Source organism: Sarcophilus harrisii, chromosome 3 (assembly GCF_902635505.1).
Source record: "Sarcophilus harrisii chromosome 3, mSarHar1.11, whole genome shotgun sequence".
Classification (NCBI taxonomy): domain Eukaryota; kingdom Metazoa; phylum Chordata; class Mammalia; order Dasyuromorphia; family Dasyuridae; genus Sarcophilus; species Sarcophilus harrisii.
The window spans coordinates 36,785,126-36,803,840 of NC_045428.1; the positions used below are offsets into that span (position 1 = coordinate 36,785,126).

The 18,715-nt window shown below is 36.8% G+C and overlaps 1 protein-coding gene across 2 annotated transcripts in view; it reads left to right on the forward strand.

Moving 5' to 3' along the window:
* The window catches only part of PIK3CA (phosphatidylinositol-4,5-bisphosphate 3-kinase catalytic subunit alpha), an 86,101-nt gene extending 69,999 nt beyond the window's left edge, over nt 1-16,102 (forward strand). For both annotated transcript variants that reach the window (XM_031957696.1, XM_031957698.1), the window contains 5 exons: nt 4,237-4,315; nt 8,060-8,230; nt 9,301-9,418; nt 9,531-9,682; nt 10,437-16,102. In XM_031957696.1, the coding sequence (XP_031813556.1) occupies nt 4,237-4,315; nt 8,060-8,230; nt 9,301-9,418; nt 9,531-9,682; nt 10,437-10,707 (791 nt within the window). In that variant the 3' untranslated portion in view covers nt 10,708-16,102. The remainder of the gene's footprint in view (nt 1-4,236; nt 4,316-8,059; nt 8,231-9,300; nt 9,419-9,530; nt 9,683-10,436) is intronic.
* Nucleotides 16,103-18,715: the final 2,613 nt, after the last annotated feature.

Consider the following 18,715-nt stretch of genomic DNA (forward strand, 5'->3'; position numbering starts at 1 on the left):
CAGTAGTCTAGGTATGAGATGAGGAGGACCTGCACTAGGGTGGTATCAGTATCAGGGGAAAAAGGGGACATTTGTGAGAGAAGTCACAAAGGTAAAATTGAAAGGACTGGAAATAGAGTGGATATGAAGGGTGAGGCAGGAGTTGAGCTTACTACTAAGGTTGCAAGGCTAGGTAATTCTAGTAGGAATATTTGGACATAGGGAGGGTTGGGAGTGGAGGGAGTTAGCATATTAAATTAAAGGTGTCTGTTGAATAACCAGTTTGAGATAGGCAGTTGCAGACACAAGTCTGGAGGTCAGCAGAGAAGTTGGGACTGGATAAGTAGCTGTGAGAATCATTACCATAGACTTGATCAATTTATCCATAGGAGTTGATGAGCTCGCCAAGTGAAATGGAAGAGAGGAAGAAGAGAAAAAGGGCTCAAGAATGACTTGGATGGAAATTCAGCAAGGGAAATAGAGAAAGAGCCAACACATAGGTAGGCGGAAGACTAGGAGAGTAAAGGTACAAAAATCTAGAGAGATGATCTATCAGAAGAGAGTGATCAGTAGCGTCCAAGGCTGCAGAGAGGTCAAAAAAGATGAGGATTGAGAAAAGACCACTAGGTTTGTCAACTAACAGATCAATGGTTAGAACATTTTCAGTTGAATAATGAATATGGAAGTCAGATTATAGAGAGTTGAGAAGAGAATGAAGGAAAAGGAAATAGAAAAGCACCCTTTATAGATAGCCTTCTCAAATTTAGCTACAAAAGGGAAGAGAGATTTGAAATGGTAGTGAGGGTTTTGGAGAATGGCAGAGAGATTTGCACGTCCATAGGCATTATTAAAGCAGCCATCAGACAGAGAGATTGAAGGTAAGTAAGAGTGTGGAGATGGGAGAGGGAGAGAACACATGGGATGCAATAGGATAACTTGTGCTTCTAGGGAAACTTGCTTTAGCAAATGAAAAGGGCTGTCTAATTATGTAACATGGCAAAAGAGGTGTTAGTGGCAGAAGTTATCTGAGTGATAGGAGAAGCTATGAAGACAGGATAGCTTGGTAAATGGCTACTTTTTTTTTTCTTTTTCTTTTTCTTTTTTTTTTTTTTTTTTATTGCTGCAATTTTTTCAGCAAAATTTGAGGCAGGATTTTCAGCTGAAATGGAATGTTCAAAGAAGGCAGAAGTTTTGGCAGAGCCTGAAGCAGGATGGAGAGATGATCGGGGAGGTAGAAAAGGATTGCCATCTAGCACTTAGGGGACAGCTAAGATTCCAGAACTTAAATTTGCAGTGGACTCAGCACAATTTCATGGTTTCCTCCAGCTTTGTTCAGCAGCAGAGGATGGGAAAAATCAAAGACCAAGACTTCATAGGGCAAGATAGAGTATAGGCTTGATCTTCTTCACCAGCAGGCCAAGATGAGGAAAGGAGAAAAGTGTAGCTGGTGCAGGAATGGTAGGCTGGGAAAGAACTGCGGAATTGGAGATTATGGTATGGGTGAAGAAGAGATTTTGGGGTTACAAAGCAGAAGGAGAGGTAGAAGGGAAATAGGTTGTGATCAAAGTTCATGAATATAAATATAGTGAAGCACTTTAGGAAGATTTCTTTGGCACCTTCTGGACGATGGAATGTTGATGAAGACTGGAGGTGGAGAAGAGACCAGTTAGGAGATGGAAATGTGAAGGGGCAAATAGCCATGGAAGTAGAGGAAAAACATTATGAGAGGTGTTGTAGATATAGTATTGAGAGCCTTGGGGATCAATCAATATAAGGAGAAGGGCAAGGAAGAGTGAATAATGAATTCCTCTGAGATTGCAATAAGTGGTGAAGGAGCAACTGCCATGCTGCTCTTACTGAGATTTGAAAGAATATGAAAAAAACCTGTAAGGTGCCATGTGACTGAAGCAGCTGATGGTCTGGTGGACGGAGTGTCAGGCCTGATGACAGGATGACGTTCAGTCTGGCCTCAGATGCTTCCCAGCTTTGTGACCCTGGGCCAATCACTGAACTTTGTTTGCTGACTGGAGAAGGGCAAATGCCCCAGCTTCTAAAAAGGAAGATGAACCAGATATGCAAACTGTAGGCTGCTTATTTAACTTAAAATTCTCAGGAAATTCTAGAATGTATTATTAACGAGATGGTAAATATCTAGAAAGAGTCAGCATGGCTTAGTCAAGGACAGCTCAGGCCAGATTAACTTCACTTCCTTTTTAGGCAGGATTACTGAGTTAGTAGAGGAGAGGAATGCCGAGGATGTGGCTTGTCTGGCTATGCTAAAATCTAAAATCGGATTCAGTAATTCACACTATTCTTGTGAAGAAGATGGAAAAATATGGTGTTGGCACAGTACAACCAAACACATGAATTCAAAATGTATTGGATGTCTGGACTAAAAAGAACTACTGTTAATGCTTCGTGTCAATGTGGCAGAGGTCTCTAACAATGTAACCTGGGCTTTTAGGAATGTATCTGTATCAGTGACTTGGATTAAAGCACATTTAGGTTATTCATGAAATTTGCAGTTGACACAAAGCTGGAGGGAGAGTTAATACATTAGATGACAGGCAGGATCCTAAAGGATACTGACAGTCTGGAGCTTTGAACTAAATCTAGTAAGATACATCACTGGGGATCACTTGGACACAAAAATAAATTAACTTCCCAAGTATGAAATAAGGGTAGAGAAGAGGTATGGGAGTGGGTGGCAGTCATTCTGGAAAAGATCTGGGGTTTTGGTATATTGCAGCCAGTAGTATGATACAGGCGCTGAAAAAGCTAATATGAACTTGGGCTTCCTTGAGAAAGGCTTGGCTTCCAAGGTTAGGGAGGTGATAATATCCTGTACTCTTGTCTGCCCTGGTCAGATCTCATCTGGTTCTGGGTATGACAGTTAAAGAGGAGATATTAATAATCTAAAGAATATCTAGAAAAGAGCACCTAGGATGGTAAAGGGCCTTGCCTTTGGATCCAGGACATATAAGAATGATTGAAAGAACTTGGCACATTTAGCTGGAAGACCACCTAATGCATGATAGAGATCTTCAGGTAGTTACAAGGCTATCAGGTAAAAGACAGGAGAGAGCAGTGGATTGACGGGAGAGTTGCAGAGAGGTAAACTTAAGCCTAACGTCAGGAAAAACTGCCTAACAAATAGAGCTGTCCAAGAAAAAGTATAGGCCACTTTGCTAAACAGCAGGTTCCCCTTCATTGGAGATCTTCAAGCAAAGCCTGGATAAGCATTTGTCAAGTGGGGACTCTTTTCATGTGTAAGAATGGTCCTGAAGTCCCTTCCTCCTTTGGAATTTTCTGATTCTGAGTATTTGGAAAAGTAGAATAATTGTAGAGGAATACACTGGTAGGGAAATCAAATGAGAAAGAGTATCTCACAATATAGTAGTGTGTTGTTATTAGACAAAGAATGCTACAGTCAATCAAAAAAATCTGTTCTGCCTTAAGAGTTTTCAGCCTATGGGACTTTGGGCAACGCCTGTCATCTGCTTGGACCTCAATTTCCTCATGTGTAAAATGTGGGGGTGGGGGGTAGGGGAAAGGATAGATTACTTGCCTTTTGGTCCTATCACATGTCCTAGAGAAATGACAAAGGTAATAAAAGCCACATTAAATTTAACTAAATTAAATGTCATCATGTGAAATGGATGGGAAGGAAAGATACAGAGTAGATAAATTACATATCCTTAGGAGTTTGATGATGAAATGGAGAAGAAAAGCCAAAGGAAAATCATAACTTTTTTAAAAAATTTACAGCCCTTTATGAATTATACGATAACTAATTTTAAATTTGTTTCATAAATGTGTGATTGTTTTCATTTTTTTCTTTATTTTTTAGTCTAGATATTTAATTTTAGCATTATGGAAAACTTCCAATTGAAGGTTCCTTCCCCTGATGTAGAACGGCAAACAGAGTGCAGGATGTTATCACCTTCCTAACCTTAGTTGATCTGTAGCTTAAGGTCTTAGAAAGTTGCCTGGGACACTGAGAAGTTACACAGCCTGTATATGTCAGTGGCTGAACTTTCCCTATCATATACCTATTTCAGGATCAGTTGTCTATCCACTGTACCACACTGCCTCTTGATTTATTGTACTTTAAAAATAATAGCAACACAGTTACTTACTGTTGTGAATAGTTTTATATATCTAGAATATTGTCTGTCTTGAATTTGTTGGAATCACATGGTACCCAGATTTCCATTGTGGTATTATGGAATAATATATTGAATTTAACTATTTCAGACTTACGGCAGGATATGCTAACCCTTCAGATCATTCGGATTATGGAAAATATCTGGCAAAATCAGGGTCTTGATCTTCGGTGAGTAATAAAGCTAATATAATAAAGAGTGGATTTTTAAAATTATGTATGGAAAATTGGCTTAGTCTGAGAAAGCCACCTACTCATGATTAAATCAGTTCCTTTCCAGTACTGAGAATTATATTTTGTGTGTGTGTGTGTGTGTGTGTGTGCATGTTTTTTTTTTTTTTAAGTAATGTTTGAAGTAGTAGTTTATAAGTGTTGGTCAGCCCTTTTGCTGACCTTCCTTATTTTGCATAGAACAAAAGAATGAAATTTGGCATAAGGTATATATCCCAAGAAGAGCAATAAGACTGTCAGAATTTTTTAAATTGCCTCTAGAACTCCAACATGGAAAACAGGGCATTCAAAGCGAGACAAAAGACATGTTTTAACACTAACTTTCATCATTCTTGAAAAAGTTGTCTTTTCTCTGCAATAACTAGGAGTTTAAAGCAGAGAGATCATAATCTTCATTGTGCTTTTTAAACAACAAGCTGGAATAAAAGACCATTCTTGCAGCAAAATTTTGTCACCAAATGCCAACCTTGGCTTCCCTGATGTTAAGGACCATGCCTAGGTGAATGGTCCTTAACACCCTGACCCATTTAACCTTCTGGCAAGGCTTTTCTTCCAGCAATCCAACCATCTCCCCATCTCCAACACATCTTTCTCCACTAGTCATCTGATAACATAAAATCTCATTCATATAAAGCACCAAGCACGTCTAAAGCACCTACTGTACACCAGGCACTAGGCTAGGCTCTTAGGGTACAAAGACAAAATTGAAACAGTTCCTGCTCCTTGAAGAGTTTATAGTCTTTGGGGGTGGGGGTGGGTGGATGGGGGAGCGGGAACAACATGTACGCATGTTACTACATACATACAATTAAAAGAACCCCAGCATCTGGAAGGACCAGAGAAGACTTCATGAAGAAAATGGTACTTGGAGTTTTGAAGCAAAGTAGGGATTCTAAGAGTCCAAGGTGAAGAGGGAAAGATGGAATGTGTGGAGGACAGCCAGTGCAAAGACAGGAAAGTGGGAGATGGAGTTTAGTGTATGTGAGGAATAGCAAGTAGGCTGGTCTGGTTGGACTGCAAGGGTGGTGGGGAAAAGAGAAATGTGTAACAAGGTTGGCAAAGTAGCTTGGAGCTTTAAGAGCCAGGCAATGGATTGTATTGTTAATCCTAAAAGCAATGGAGTGCCATGGGAGTTGGTGGGTGAGAGAAACAGGGTTTTACCTGCACTATTGCAAAATCTCTTTGGCAATAGAAGATGATTTGGAACTTGAGACAAGACTGGACACAGGGAGGCCAATTAAACTATTGCAGTAGACCAGGTGGGAGGTGATGAAACTCCATCCAATCCATCCAGTGGGTATTAAACAAAACCTCAGAATTTTTCATTTGTTATTTTGTTGTTATTCTGCTATTTCAGTCATTTCCAATTCTCTATAAACCCATTTGGGGTTTTCTTGGCAAAGATTCTGGAGTGGTTTGCCATTTCCTTCTCCAACATATTTTACAGATGAGGAAACTGAGGCAGATGGAGTTGAGTGACTTGCCCAAGATCACATGGATAGTGTCTGGGGTCACATTTGAACTCAGGTCTTTTGGCTTCAGCCTAGCACTCTCTCCATTCTGTCACCTACCAACCTTTGTTTTAGTTTTAGTTTTAGTTTGCATTTCTCTAATTAGTGAATTGGAGCATTTTATATGACTTTTGAGTAGCTTGGAATTCTTCCTTAGAAAACTGCTTTTTAAGGGGAAAAAATGAATGTTAAAAAACTGCCTTTGACTACTTATGATTTAGGAAATGCCTCTATGTTTTATAAATTTGAATCAGTTGCTTATGTGTCTTAGAAATGAGATTCATATCAGAGAAACTTGCCACAAAGATTTTTTTCACTTACTTATATGTTATCCTTCTAATTTTGTTTGGGCCATAATAAACAGTCTGCCAAGATGTGGAGTTGTAATCTGAATTATTGGAGAGAGTACCGATTGAAGAAATTTTAGATTTAACTTAACTAATACTCTTTTTTCCAATTTTTTTTGAGTTCCAAATTCAGACTTTCTTTCACTTCCCTTCCCCCTTCCTGAGACAGTCTTTTTTAAAACACTACAAGATTTGGTTTGCCCTTTGTACCAACCAATTTAGATTTCCCTTAAGGTAGTACCAACCCTTGCTTTCTCTAAAATCATCTTCATCCCTGTACTGGCCCTTCAACCTCACCTCAGATGCCCAAAATGAAGAAAAAAGACTAATGATAAAGGTAATGGATATGTCTATAGAAAGAATAATTAGAATGAGGGCAGCAAGCAAAACAGACAAATCAGTTTTTACATGCTTATGGACCACTACATCATTAAGTCATATCATTTCCTGAGAAATGATAATGTTTCTGTTTTGTGAGTAAAGAAAGGGAAAAGGAAAATAAATGACTCTGCAAGGGATTAACCGAATTGACAAAGAGAGAAAGGGAACTCTGAAATTATGGACTTTTTACTTTTTCAGAGATTGTTGAAGTTATTGAAATGATTTGAGGCAAAGAAAGGTTGGAAGCTAATTTGTTAGATTAAATTCATAGTCATCTTGAAATTGGAATCATTAGCATTTGATGAAACATTAGCAAATATTTGAAATAGTTGATTTATGTGAAGTATTTTGTAAACTTTGAAAGTATTATAAACTCTTAAGTATGAGCCAGTATTAACATCAAAGCATAGGACAAATAGAATCCTAAAGTGGGACACAGTTTAGATCGACTGAGAGGCTTAGTAAAGAGCTTGACCTAATCTTTTTCTTAAAATTCATAGAAGTCAACTTGAGGAGCTTTTTTTCTGATTCATTGTGGACTGGTGTTGGTTTTTTAATGTATCGTTAGTACTTATTCTGTCTTGCTTATAATTCTCAGAGCGAACACTCAGGCGCCTTAGTTTAAGAATTCCTTAGTCTTTTGTCAGTTGCTTCACTTAATGCTCTGTTAGACCACTTAATCTTTGATTCATTCTTCTTCCTTAAAATTTCACAATTTGTCAAAGTCAAGCCAATTTAGTCACCAAAACCCTTTAAAGCCTCTAATCTAGATTGATGGTGCTGTGTAACAAGTACCAAACTACCAAATTACAACTCTCAAGATATCTGCTTTTTCAGGCTTTAAACATTATCTGAAGGTTATATGTGTGTATGGGTAGTTTCAAACACAAACATCTACAAAATTTTGCCTCTTTTAGCTTGTGAAAAGTGAAGGTATACATGTTTGTGGGGGAACAGCCTCCACATGAACTTGCAGAAGATTGCAAATGTACTTATTAAAAACATCCTGCCTTTTTGTTGTTGCTGCGGACATAAACCAGTTTCTTTGATGAGCAAAAACTTCATCCTCGCAGCCCAAGGATGGCCCAGAATGAAAGTGACGTCTCCCATTTCCATAATGCGGTGGGGCTCATGTTGCCTTTTCTTATGAGGAGGGAGGGAAGAGGGTGTCCTGTGAATTATGGAAAGGGACGTTTTTAGGAATATCGCCAGTTATGCTACAATTAAAGGCCAGTTGAAATACAGTTTTAAGCAGTGCCGGGAGAGTTAGGCAGGCATGAAGAGATCAAGTGAAAGTCCTGGAGTCTGAGCCCCCGGTCCCCTGCCTTGTGTCCCTGGGCTGGCCCCCACACTGCGGACTTCCACCTTCATCATCTGCAAAGCTGTGTGGTTTGGGTTTTTTCATTCCTCCAGTTGCCTATAAATTAGTTCATGCTTTTTTACAGGATGTTACCTTATGGTTGTCTATCAATCGGGGACTGTGTTGGCCTCATTGAGGTGGTCAGAAATTCCCACACTATCATGCAGATTCAGTGTAAAGGGGGCCTGAAAGGGGCCTTGCAGTTCAACAGCCATACGTTACATCAGTGGCTCAAAGACAAGAATAAAGGAGAAATGTGAGTGATTGCATGCCATTTCATGTTATCTGGTTCTTCGCAGTTTTACTTTAGATCAAATGTATATTATTTCCTTGAGGGTTTAGGGAAAAGTGACCTAGATATGTGTTCAATGAAGTCTCTACATTCTGTAAAGATTAAAAGAATCAAACTTTTTTTGTATGTTTGAAAAATTATTGTGTAGATATTTTAAATATATTTATGTTTGCATGTTTAACATGTATTGGATTACTTGCCATCTAGGGGAGAGGGTGGGAAGAAAAGAGGGAAAAATTTGGAACATAAGATTTTGCAAAGGAGAGTGTTGAAAAATTATTCATGCATAAGTTTTGAAAATAAAAAGCTATATAAAAAAGAAAAGAAAATGAAAGTTAAAAAATAATAATAATACATTATTTCATGATATTTTTACTGCATATCTTCTTCATATTTCTTTTTTGTATGTTTTTAATGAATTAATAAATGAATGAATAAACTATTAAATACTAATATATATATATTTATGTTTAATCTAAATTTGTTTGCTAATTGACTTTTTAAATAGGGTTCCTTAAACTCCATAGGTAACAAGGAAAGGTAGTCTATTTTCAATTTATTAGTGTTTATGAATCTAATGGATCAAGTACTACAATTTAGGAGGAATCTTTGCATCTTTCTGCCTAAAAATGTTGCTCTTATCAAAACATACTCTTTCAGAGTATATACTTGTTTTCTTCACTTCTTTGAGATGAACAAGTTTGTTTAAAAAGGCAGATACTAGTGACTTGAAAAACAGTGTATCAATAACCCTTTTTGTAGATAGCTAGAGATGTAGATATAGATAGTCTTTCTAGATAACTTTTAGAAACTTCCCTCAATCCACTGAATGACCCTCCTCAGAATCTCAAAAGTTCTTTGAAGAGGCAAGCCAAAAAGGAGTGGACTTAGAAAGGTCACATGTTTTCCACATCTAGTATCAATAGCTATGTACTAATGAAAATGGAATGTGCTGCTGTCTCCTCTGATTGAATAGCAGAGTGATCCCCAACTGTATTTGCTACTAAAGAGAACTGTTCGATTTGTCCTTATAGATATGATGCAGCCATTGATTTGTTTACACGTTCCTGTGCTGGATACTGTGTGGCTACCTTCATTTTGGGAATTGGTGATCGACACAATAGCAATATCATGGTGAAAGATGATGGACAAGTAATAAGCTTCTTTTTTTAAACAATCTTTTGATATCTGAGTCTTTCATGAATTATATATTATATGTTTGCATGAGCTTAAAAAAAAATATGATTTCTCCCTTTTTTCAAAGCTATTCCACATAGACTTTGGACACTTTTTGGATCACAAGAAGAAGAAATTTGGCTATAAACGAGAGCGTGTGCCCTTCGTCTTGACGCAAGATTTCTTAATTGTGATTAGTAAAGGAGCCCAAGAATGTACAAAGACAAGAGAGTTTGAGAGGTAAAATTCAATACCATAATTTTATATAATAAGCTCATAAGAGAGGGGCAGAAGAGAGTTGGGTCTAAGAGGTATGACCAGGAAAGCTAGAAAGTCCGCACTCTTCAGAGGACCCACAAGTCTGCTCAGAGGAACTTTTGGCCCCAGCTGACTGGCTTTTCTCGTAGGAGCTTTAGGTACCTTAAGCTGGTGAGCCCTTCTCATTCTACAAAAGAGGGAACTGAGGCACAGAAAACATGTGACTTCCCAAGAACACATAAATAGGTTGCAGCTAGAAAATGAAGGCATGTTAATTAACATGTTTTTGTTATTGATGATTACCACTGATTATCACATAAGCTCCTACTGTGTGCTGGGCACTGTGCTCGTTGTTTTACAAAAGTATTTCTTGATTCTCACAACTCTGAGAGGTCAGTGCATTTATTATTCTCATTTTACAGTTATGGACACTGATGCAGAGATTCAGTAACTATCTGATGTCACATAGCTAGGAAGTGTTGGAGACTGGATTTCCTTATTCCAGGCCTGGCGCTTCCCTGCTAAAAGCCAAGCGAGGCCTTCTGACTGCTAATTTACCTTCCACTGCTCTCTGCAGCCCCCCAATTCCAACTTATAAAAAGCTTATTATTTAAAAAATTATAAAATTACTAAAATCACATAAAAAAAGCTTACTTAATTAAAACTAGAATTACAGCTAAAGTGAGATATTAATACCATTTACTCCATGGAGCTCTAACTAATTTTCTCTTTACAGGTTTCAGGAAATGTGCTATAAGGCTTACTTAGCTATTCGACAACATGCCAATCTCTTCATCAATCTCTTCTCCATGATGCTTGGCTCCGGAATGCCCGAACTTCAGTCTTTTGACGACATCGCCTATATTCGAAAGACCCTGGCCTTGGATAAGACTGAGCAGGAGGCTTTGGAGTATTTCATGAAGCAGATGAATGATGCTCATCATGGGGGCTGGACAACCAAAATGGATTGGATTTTCCATACGATAAAGCAGCACGCTTTGAACTGAAACAATAGCCTCGGGGCTGCTCCGCACTGCTCTCACTGTCAGCAGGCCAAGGCTGCTTGTGTAGGAATCGCACAAACCATGAACAGCATTAGAATCGACAGCAAGAACCGAGATCAACTCTTTCTTCTACCATTGAAACAACATAAACGCAAACAGGGTTTGATAGCACTAAACTAGTACGTTTCAAAATTAAGCTTTAGTCTAATGCGCAATTTCATGTTATGCCTTAAGTCCAAAAAGGTAAACTTTGAAGATTGTTTGTATCATTTTTTAAAAAACAAAACAAAATATATAGAAACTGATGGTTAAGGAGAGAGAATAATGTTCTTTTTTGTGTTGCAAATGTTGTATGTTTTGAACCGTGAAAGTGACAGAGTCTGTCAAGTTAAAGGAAACCAGAGAGTGGTGTTGAGCTGCATGAGAATTGCTAAGAATGAAAATCCATCACTTTCCCATGGTATTCAATTTATAGTTTGAAGTGAGTTTTTTGACTCCCAGTTCTCATGAAGAAAAACACTTGGGGTGGAACAAAATCTTTAAATTCCATTAGGGACTACTTTTTCCTTTTTCAAAAATCAAACCTTTTGATGATTTTGGGCCTTATCTGCATAGTTTGGGGAGCAAGTAGAAATGAGACCTTTTAGAAGGTGCTTTTCCTGGACAAGCATTTACAAGGATCTGATTGTTCATTTCCCAGGGAAATTCTGAGCTCCCATGGGAAAAAACTGCCATAGAAAAGAAATGAGAAGGACTAGCTGTCATGTACCAGAATCGTGCAGTGTTCACCTTAAGTTTGACATTTTCCCCTCTTTTTGCAATTGAACTGAATACCTTTTTCATGCATGTTTTCCAGAACCTAGAAGAAAGTATTAATGTTATTAAAAGATTATTTTTTATAAAAGGCTATTTATATTATAAAAACTATCATTAATATATACTCTTTATTTAGATTATCTGTCCCATAGTCATGCATTTATTTTACAGCCTCAGATATTTTGGTATAAGACTCTGCCATCTGTAGTGACATAATCAGTCATTCTCTTGGTCTTTGAGAGAAGCCCAGGCACTCTTCCATAATGTACACCATTGCCCAGGGATACTCTGTTAAAGTTGGCGAAATATCCTGCTCAGGACCACCTCTTTCCTCCTTTTCATTTTTATCCCCACTCTCTCTCTCTTCTACCAAAAAAAAAAACAAAACAAAAAAACAAAACAAACAAAAAAAAAAACCTTAAATCAGTTTAAATCAGCTCAGTAACATACAGTTTCGTGTCCTGTTTGCATTAATCTTCTCCTAAAGTGGAAGCACTTATAAAGAAAGGATCCTTCAAAGCAGCAGGGAAAAAGAAACCAGGAATGTTGTCTGTTTGCAGGCTCTTTGCCTCTATCTCAATAATAAAAATGGAACCCAAAGTTATTAAGATTGGTTCCCACTTTAAAGTGGTCAGGGTCCATTTTCCAAGTTTTTAAGTTGCACTTAAGCCCAGGATAAATTCATAAACATTTGGAAGAAGTGATTCATACCCCCCCCCTTTTTTTTTTTTTTGATTGGGAATTGCAAGGGAAGGGATTAGACTGTGAGGAAGCTTTCTTCACTATAGATCAGCATTCCACATGGTATTTGGAGTAAATGCCCACAGAACTAGGAAACAGCTTCTGCAGATGTCTTTGTGCCACAGGAAAAAATAAAAGTGCAATAAAGGAGAGGGGCTGGCAAGTGTCTAGATTAGGCATGATATTGGAATATAACTTTATAAAAACTGTACATTGTGTTCTTTGTAATGGTAATGAGCTATTGAATGGTTTACTTCATTTAGAAAAAAGTTCTTTAATGAAATTAGCTACTTATTCTAGAGCCTTGGATCAAGTAAACCAGGGACTGTAATGCCAAGATTCCTAAGACATATTTGGCTATTTTAGGACGCATATGGACATAGGCTCCCTAGAAGTAGTTGTTGAAGATTTAGGTACTTTATTAAAGCATGTAAATAATACTGTCTTAGTGAAAGCCACTGAGAAAAATAAATTTGGAGTATTGGAATATTCATTTTTCATATTTATAATTGACTGTGTCAGAACAGTTCAGCAGATTTTAAACCCTTTGTTATTAAGTCATTGATAATTGTTCTCCTTTGCGGTTATGAAAGATTTCCTAGCTAACATATTCCATCTTCTCATTTGATGCATAACCACGATGTGTCATTACTGATTGGCATTTGACACATGCTAACATTTCTTTAATATCAGGGATTGATGATAGGAAAATTCAGTGAAATAATAAATATCTGAAGCCCTGATCAAGTTTCTTAAAGTTATAATAGAATTTTGGTTTTTTGTTTCCCCATATGTTTCTAAAGCAGTAATTTTATGAGTCTCCTTGCACAAAAATTAAGATACTTGCATTGCTTAAAGCACATCAGTATAGATCACTTTTGAGGGCCCCGCTGAAAATTTGTGCATAAATTACTGCAGACAAATTAATTTAGTTTCAATTTATTTGAGCTGTGTAGAATAATTCAGAAAAAAAAATTAACTAAGAGCCAAACTAAGTGACCTGAAAAAAAGCTGAATCGTAAATAGATCTAAGCAGAATAGAAGAAAGGCAAAGAAAAGTTGAAAAAGAGAAAGAGGAAAAGGAGGGTTCCAAAAGGCCAAGCTATTGCAGCTTGTATTAAGCAAACTGTTGGATTATTCAAATTGATTTCAGGTCAGAAGTCATGTAACAGGCTCTAAAATGATTTAACTATTTGGGATTACTTAAATTCCCCAAACCATCTCTCAGAACTTTAATTATAACCATTGACTTTCGAGATCATTGGCTCTCCCAAGAAATATTTTCTTGCCTAATCATTTGGAGAAGGAGAAATGGAGCACATTTTTGAAGAGCAGAAGCCCTAACATTTAATACATCCTACAAAGAAATTTAAAAGCCTGCTTGACCTTTTAGCATAGTCTCAATCCTTAAAGGGACACACCCATTTTGAAGACTGAGAATGCGTCTGTAAATCAGAGAGTAGATTTTATTTGACGTTTTACCGTAGAACTTTTTTCTCTTGGTTTTTTAGTGTCACCTGTAAAATTGTGTCGAAAATAATCAGTTCTGAGATTTGTCCCATAATCAATTTGTGTTTATAAGCCCATTAAGAAAATGGGGAACTGGTGAATATGTAATGATTTGTAAAATATTTTAATGTAATTTTTTCAACTGTGAAACTATTGGTTTTTGATGAAAACAGGCTGCTGATAAAGTATTTTTTCTGTAAAGTGTAGTCTTTACTAAATGAAAATATGATGTATTGATTAGAGTGTGTGTACACTCTTGGGTTTTTTCCCCTTTTCCTTTTTTAAAGTGTATTGCTAGGTTTTCTTAAAGACTGGCTATATAATGTTTGAGTTTTTTTGTTTTTGTTTTTGTTTTTATTTTTTTTAACTGAAAATTGAGTGGTTTGGGATCTTGTAGAAAAGATTTAAGGAGCCTGCATATTTTAAAGGCACCACAGCAATTTCACATCTTGTAGATAAGTTTGTATCTGATTGCTCCCTACTGTTTTATTTTTTTTTTGGCATATGAATAATTTTGTAAATCCATTTTAGTCCTATCATGATCAATAACTCATGCTTGCTAATTCTTTGAAGACATTTCCTTTGCTTCATCATTCTGTAACCAGCGTGTTAATGTCAGCTCTGAGCAACTATCGTTCCTCATATTTTCCTGTCTGTACAGGCTGCAGACCTGGGCTGGACCCATTCACCATCTGAAAAAGTCCTCTTTAAATAATGATCATTTGGATGCCTAAGATATCCCCAAAGTACTTCGATTTAAAAACACTAATATGGTGTTAATGAAGTATTATTTGCTACTTCAAACACAACTTTCTTATTTCTGGATTTTTTTTTTTTACTTGGATAGTCTCTTTTTATACCACTCCTGTCAGATGCACACCCTCTGTTACACAGAGTGCCAAAAACTGTTCAAAGTACAATTCCATTTATCCAAGTAGCCTGCCTGTTCATCTTGAATAAGATGCTTATAGCAGTGGTTTCAATTCTGATTTATAACTTTGTGGCAATCAAATGTGCATTCTGGCCTATGTCCAAAAACTGTGAAAGATACTTGAGATAACCACCTGATAGGAAAGCTGATTTTCAAAAAAAACTAACCTCACTGGATTGGTTTTTGTTTGGAAAGCATGTCCACAAAGACTCGATTTACCTTTGATTACTTTTTTAAAACAGTTTCATATCTGGGACTTGAAATGCACACTGTAAGAGATGACCATAGATCTAACTAAATTTAATTAAAGACTTTCCCTCTCGAGACCCACTATGTCAAGGAACCAACCCACAGAAGTAAATATACATAACTTACAATTGGAGTGTGTAGGTATTAATATTCCCCAAGTTTTGCCCAACTAAGCATTGTAGATTTTTAACTTTAGCTATTTGCATAGCACTTAAGGCAGATCTTCACTGAAAGCAACAGAAAAACTTCAGTTTTTCCTGTCAGTGGGCCAGCTACACTTTGGGAGGAAAAAAATCTGCCAACAGATTTGATAGTTTTGGAATACAAGGTTAAATTTTTAATTTTGTTTTCTTCCTTAATAGTAGGTTTGCTGTCTTTATACACACAAACACATATGTAAGTACCTTGATAAATTATTTGTTATTTGTATGCATGTGTATTCACATATGTATACTGTTAGGCTTTAATTATTGCTTTCAGAATACCTAAATTTGGACTTTGAGGAGCATTTGGAATACATTGCTATTTCCAAATCAAGGAGTTAACTTTTTAAATAGGTTTGTGCTTCATTTCACACCTGTCACTGCTTTGAGGATCCTTATTTTTACTCTTCATAATCATCAGGCTGGTCCCTCCTACTTGGTTTTAGGAATAGTAGTATATTTGTTCCAACTAACCAAGTTACTGTTAACTAGGTTGCTGGTTTAGAACTTAAAGAAAAAATTTCAATTTTAAAGCCCAGCTATGGCAAGAGTTTTAATTTTTGATCTTTAGTAAAATAAAACTTTAAAAAAAAATTGATCCATTATACTGGTGCTACACTGCCTTGGGCAGCTACTGCTCACAATCTACCATCACCGGAATCATACATTTACACTTGTTAAGTGTGCAAGGACCTAGTAAAGCCTTACAACAATTGTTGGGTTCGTTTTTGTTTTGTTTTGTTTTGTTTTTTAAGCGGTGTGCAATCTTGATTGAAATTGTCACAAGATAAAATTGTCCTGTGTGGTGTTCAGGTCATTTTGTAGCTGTCTTGGGTTGGCAAGGAGACTGGAAGGGGTTATTTTTTAATAATTTCTCAAAATATTTTAAGCAAGGTACCCAATTCCAGTGTGATTTTTATAGAATAAGATCATTATCTGCTGAGTTTTATTGTTGTTTTTTTTTTTTTTTAAATAAATAAAAAATGACAATTGGGGATGGTTGGACCTACCTGGAGTTCCTACTGCTGGAGAGATTAAGGCTTGTGGATCTCTGCAGCTGGGGAGTTCTGAACTGCCCAAGGGCAAAGACCAAAAGGGCATCAGCACAAAGTCCCATACCAATATGGTGAACCACCAGGCTTCCTGAGGAGGGTCATGCTGGCAGGAACCGAGACTAGAACCAAAGCCTGGCAGCTCCCAGTTCAGTGTTCTCTGTAATGCACCATAGGACCCCAAAACACATTTTCTTATTTTGAAGTGGCCACAAACCTCATTAATAGCCAGGAAAATAATACTAGGAACAGAAGAGTTGTGACTTAACTTACTTTGAAATGTTTGGAAAGGAGGTATGACACCCATTTCAGACTCATCTGCTACCATCAATGTATTGCTCTATAATTATTTTGTCATTCTCTAGATTGAAATCTTGTGGTATAATGCATTATACCTATTTTTTTAAAGGTTTTTAGATTTTTTTTTTATTATAGGCCAAGAAGTATTTAAGACACAGCAAGATGCATGTGTTTGTTGTATTGCAAATGTAGAGTATTGCAGTATTCATTCAATTAATTCATCTTTCTCAGCCTTGTTAGTCCTGACAAGAAGATTTTGGCCAATGACTGCACTTTTAGTGTAGTTGTATTCAGCAGAAACTGGCTCTGCTTTTTCTTTTAATTTTGCAGTCTTGTAACATCATGCTATTTATTAAAAAAAAAAAAAAAAGAAAAAGAAAACAAAAAAAAAATAATGTACTTATGTGTTTGAACATTCCTTGGTGTTCTTTGTACTTAAAAAAGAAGACACAGTAAAATATGAATTTCCATTTTCTCCTGTGTATTTACAAGCAAAATTGTGATAGTTTTAAGAATTGTTTCTGGATGGTTCCTTGGTTGACAATTTAATCCTCCTAGGCAGGAAAAGGCAAATAAGGAATTTGGGTCCATCACACAGTGAGTTTAGTTACAGAATTTAAGTAATTTGATCTTTATTCAGTAAGGTAGGACACTAGTAAGTTTAACATTTAGTAAAGGTCAAGAAACAGACTGTATTGCAGACCAGTGCCATTAAATTCAATTCTTGAGCCTAGAAAATAGCACGTTTTCTTATTATTTCTCGAGAGATTAGCCATTGAAATTTCATTTATTTCTTACACAATTTCCCCATATGTGTGAAGGATCAAGTCTTTTCCTGAATTAACTTTGTTCTTATCTAGTTGTTTTACTTCCTTGAAATAGTCCAGTAGCCCAGCTCTGTAGATCATTTTAAATACTTTTCATAATAATCCAGTGTAATATACTAGGATTGCCTATAGGATAGTTGGAATGATTTTTCTAGAAAAATAAGTCTTATGGTAAGTATTCTCCAAACTAGGGAAAAATGATTTTATCTTAATGGATAAAACTAGTTATTGACTATGTTACATTTTAAAGGGATTTTTTTTTTCTTACATGAATTTGCCATAAGATTCCCAGAATTACCAAGCTGGAGAGTTGGATCCTTAATCATTGAGTCTAACTCTTGCACAAAAAGAAATCCCTTCTTTAATACTCAACAAGTGGCCACTCGGGGGAACTGAAAACCCCAAGGAGGCACCACGATCTTCAAAACAGCCTGTCCCATTCTTGAACAGTGCTTGTTGTTAAGAAGTGTTTCCTGATATCAGGTCTAAATTTGCTTCTTTGTAAATTCTGTCTTTTTCTCCTGGTTTGGGGACAACAAACTAAATCCCCCCTTCCCCCTCTACTTGATACTCCTTAAATACTTGAAAACAGCTAAAATGTCCCTTCTAAATCTTTTATTCCAGGCTAATTCCAGTTTTTTCAACTGATCCTTTAAAATGGAGAAACCCGGTGCTCCTAGAATCCGAAGCTCTGAGATTAGACATGACTATAGTATAGTAGGTACTTTTGCCCCTCTCCCAGGATCTCAACCCTTCTCTTCCAGTCTTAGTTATAACTTTGGGAAGTCCAGGGCAAAATTAAGACTGTCTAAAGGGAGCAAAGCTTGGGCAAATTTTTCAAGTCTGAGGAAACTTTGTGGAAGAAGAAAGTGTCCTAACCCGAACACCATTATTGCTGTCTTCTACTTAATTACTGTGACCTTATAATCTTGAAGTTAATTTCTATCACTGCTGAATTAGAATCTCCAGATCTACTAATGGATCTAGAAAGTAATTATTACATTAACATTTCAAATTCTGCTTATTTCGGTTTTACAGGAGAGCAAGAAACTGTGACTTGGTGACATCTGGAAGGTCCACATTTTTTATTCTAGTGAGTAGTATGACAGTATAGAGGGCTCTAGATTTGGAGTGAGGAAGATAATCTGGCTTCTGGTCCTCCCTCGGATCTTTTCTAGCTGTGTGATCCTGAACAAGTCCCCTACTTTGGGCTCAAGTTTCCTGGTTCACAATTCTCTTTGGGGATTTTCTTTGGAAGCTTCTAAAGTTCTTTGCAGTGCTAGATTCATGAGTCTTTGATGATAATTAGTATAGGATGGTAGATTTAGTCCTAGAATGGACCCTAGTGACCCAGTGGTCACACATTTAGAACTGGACCATATG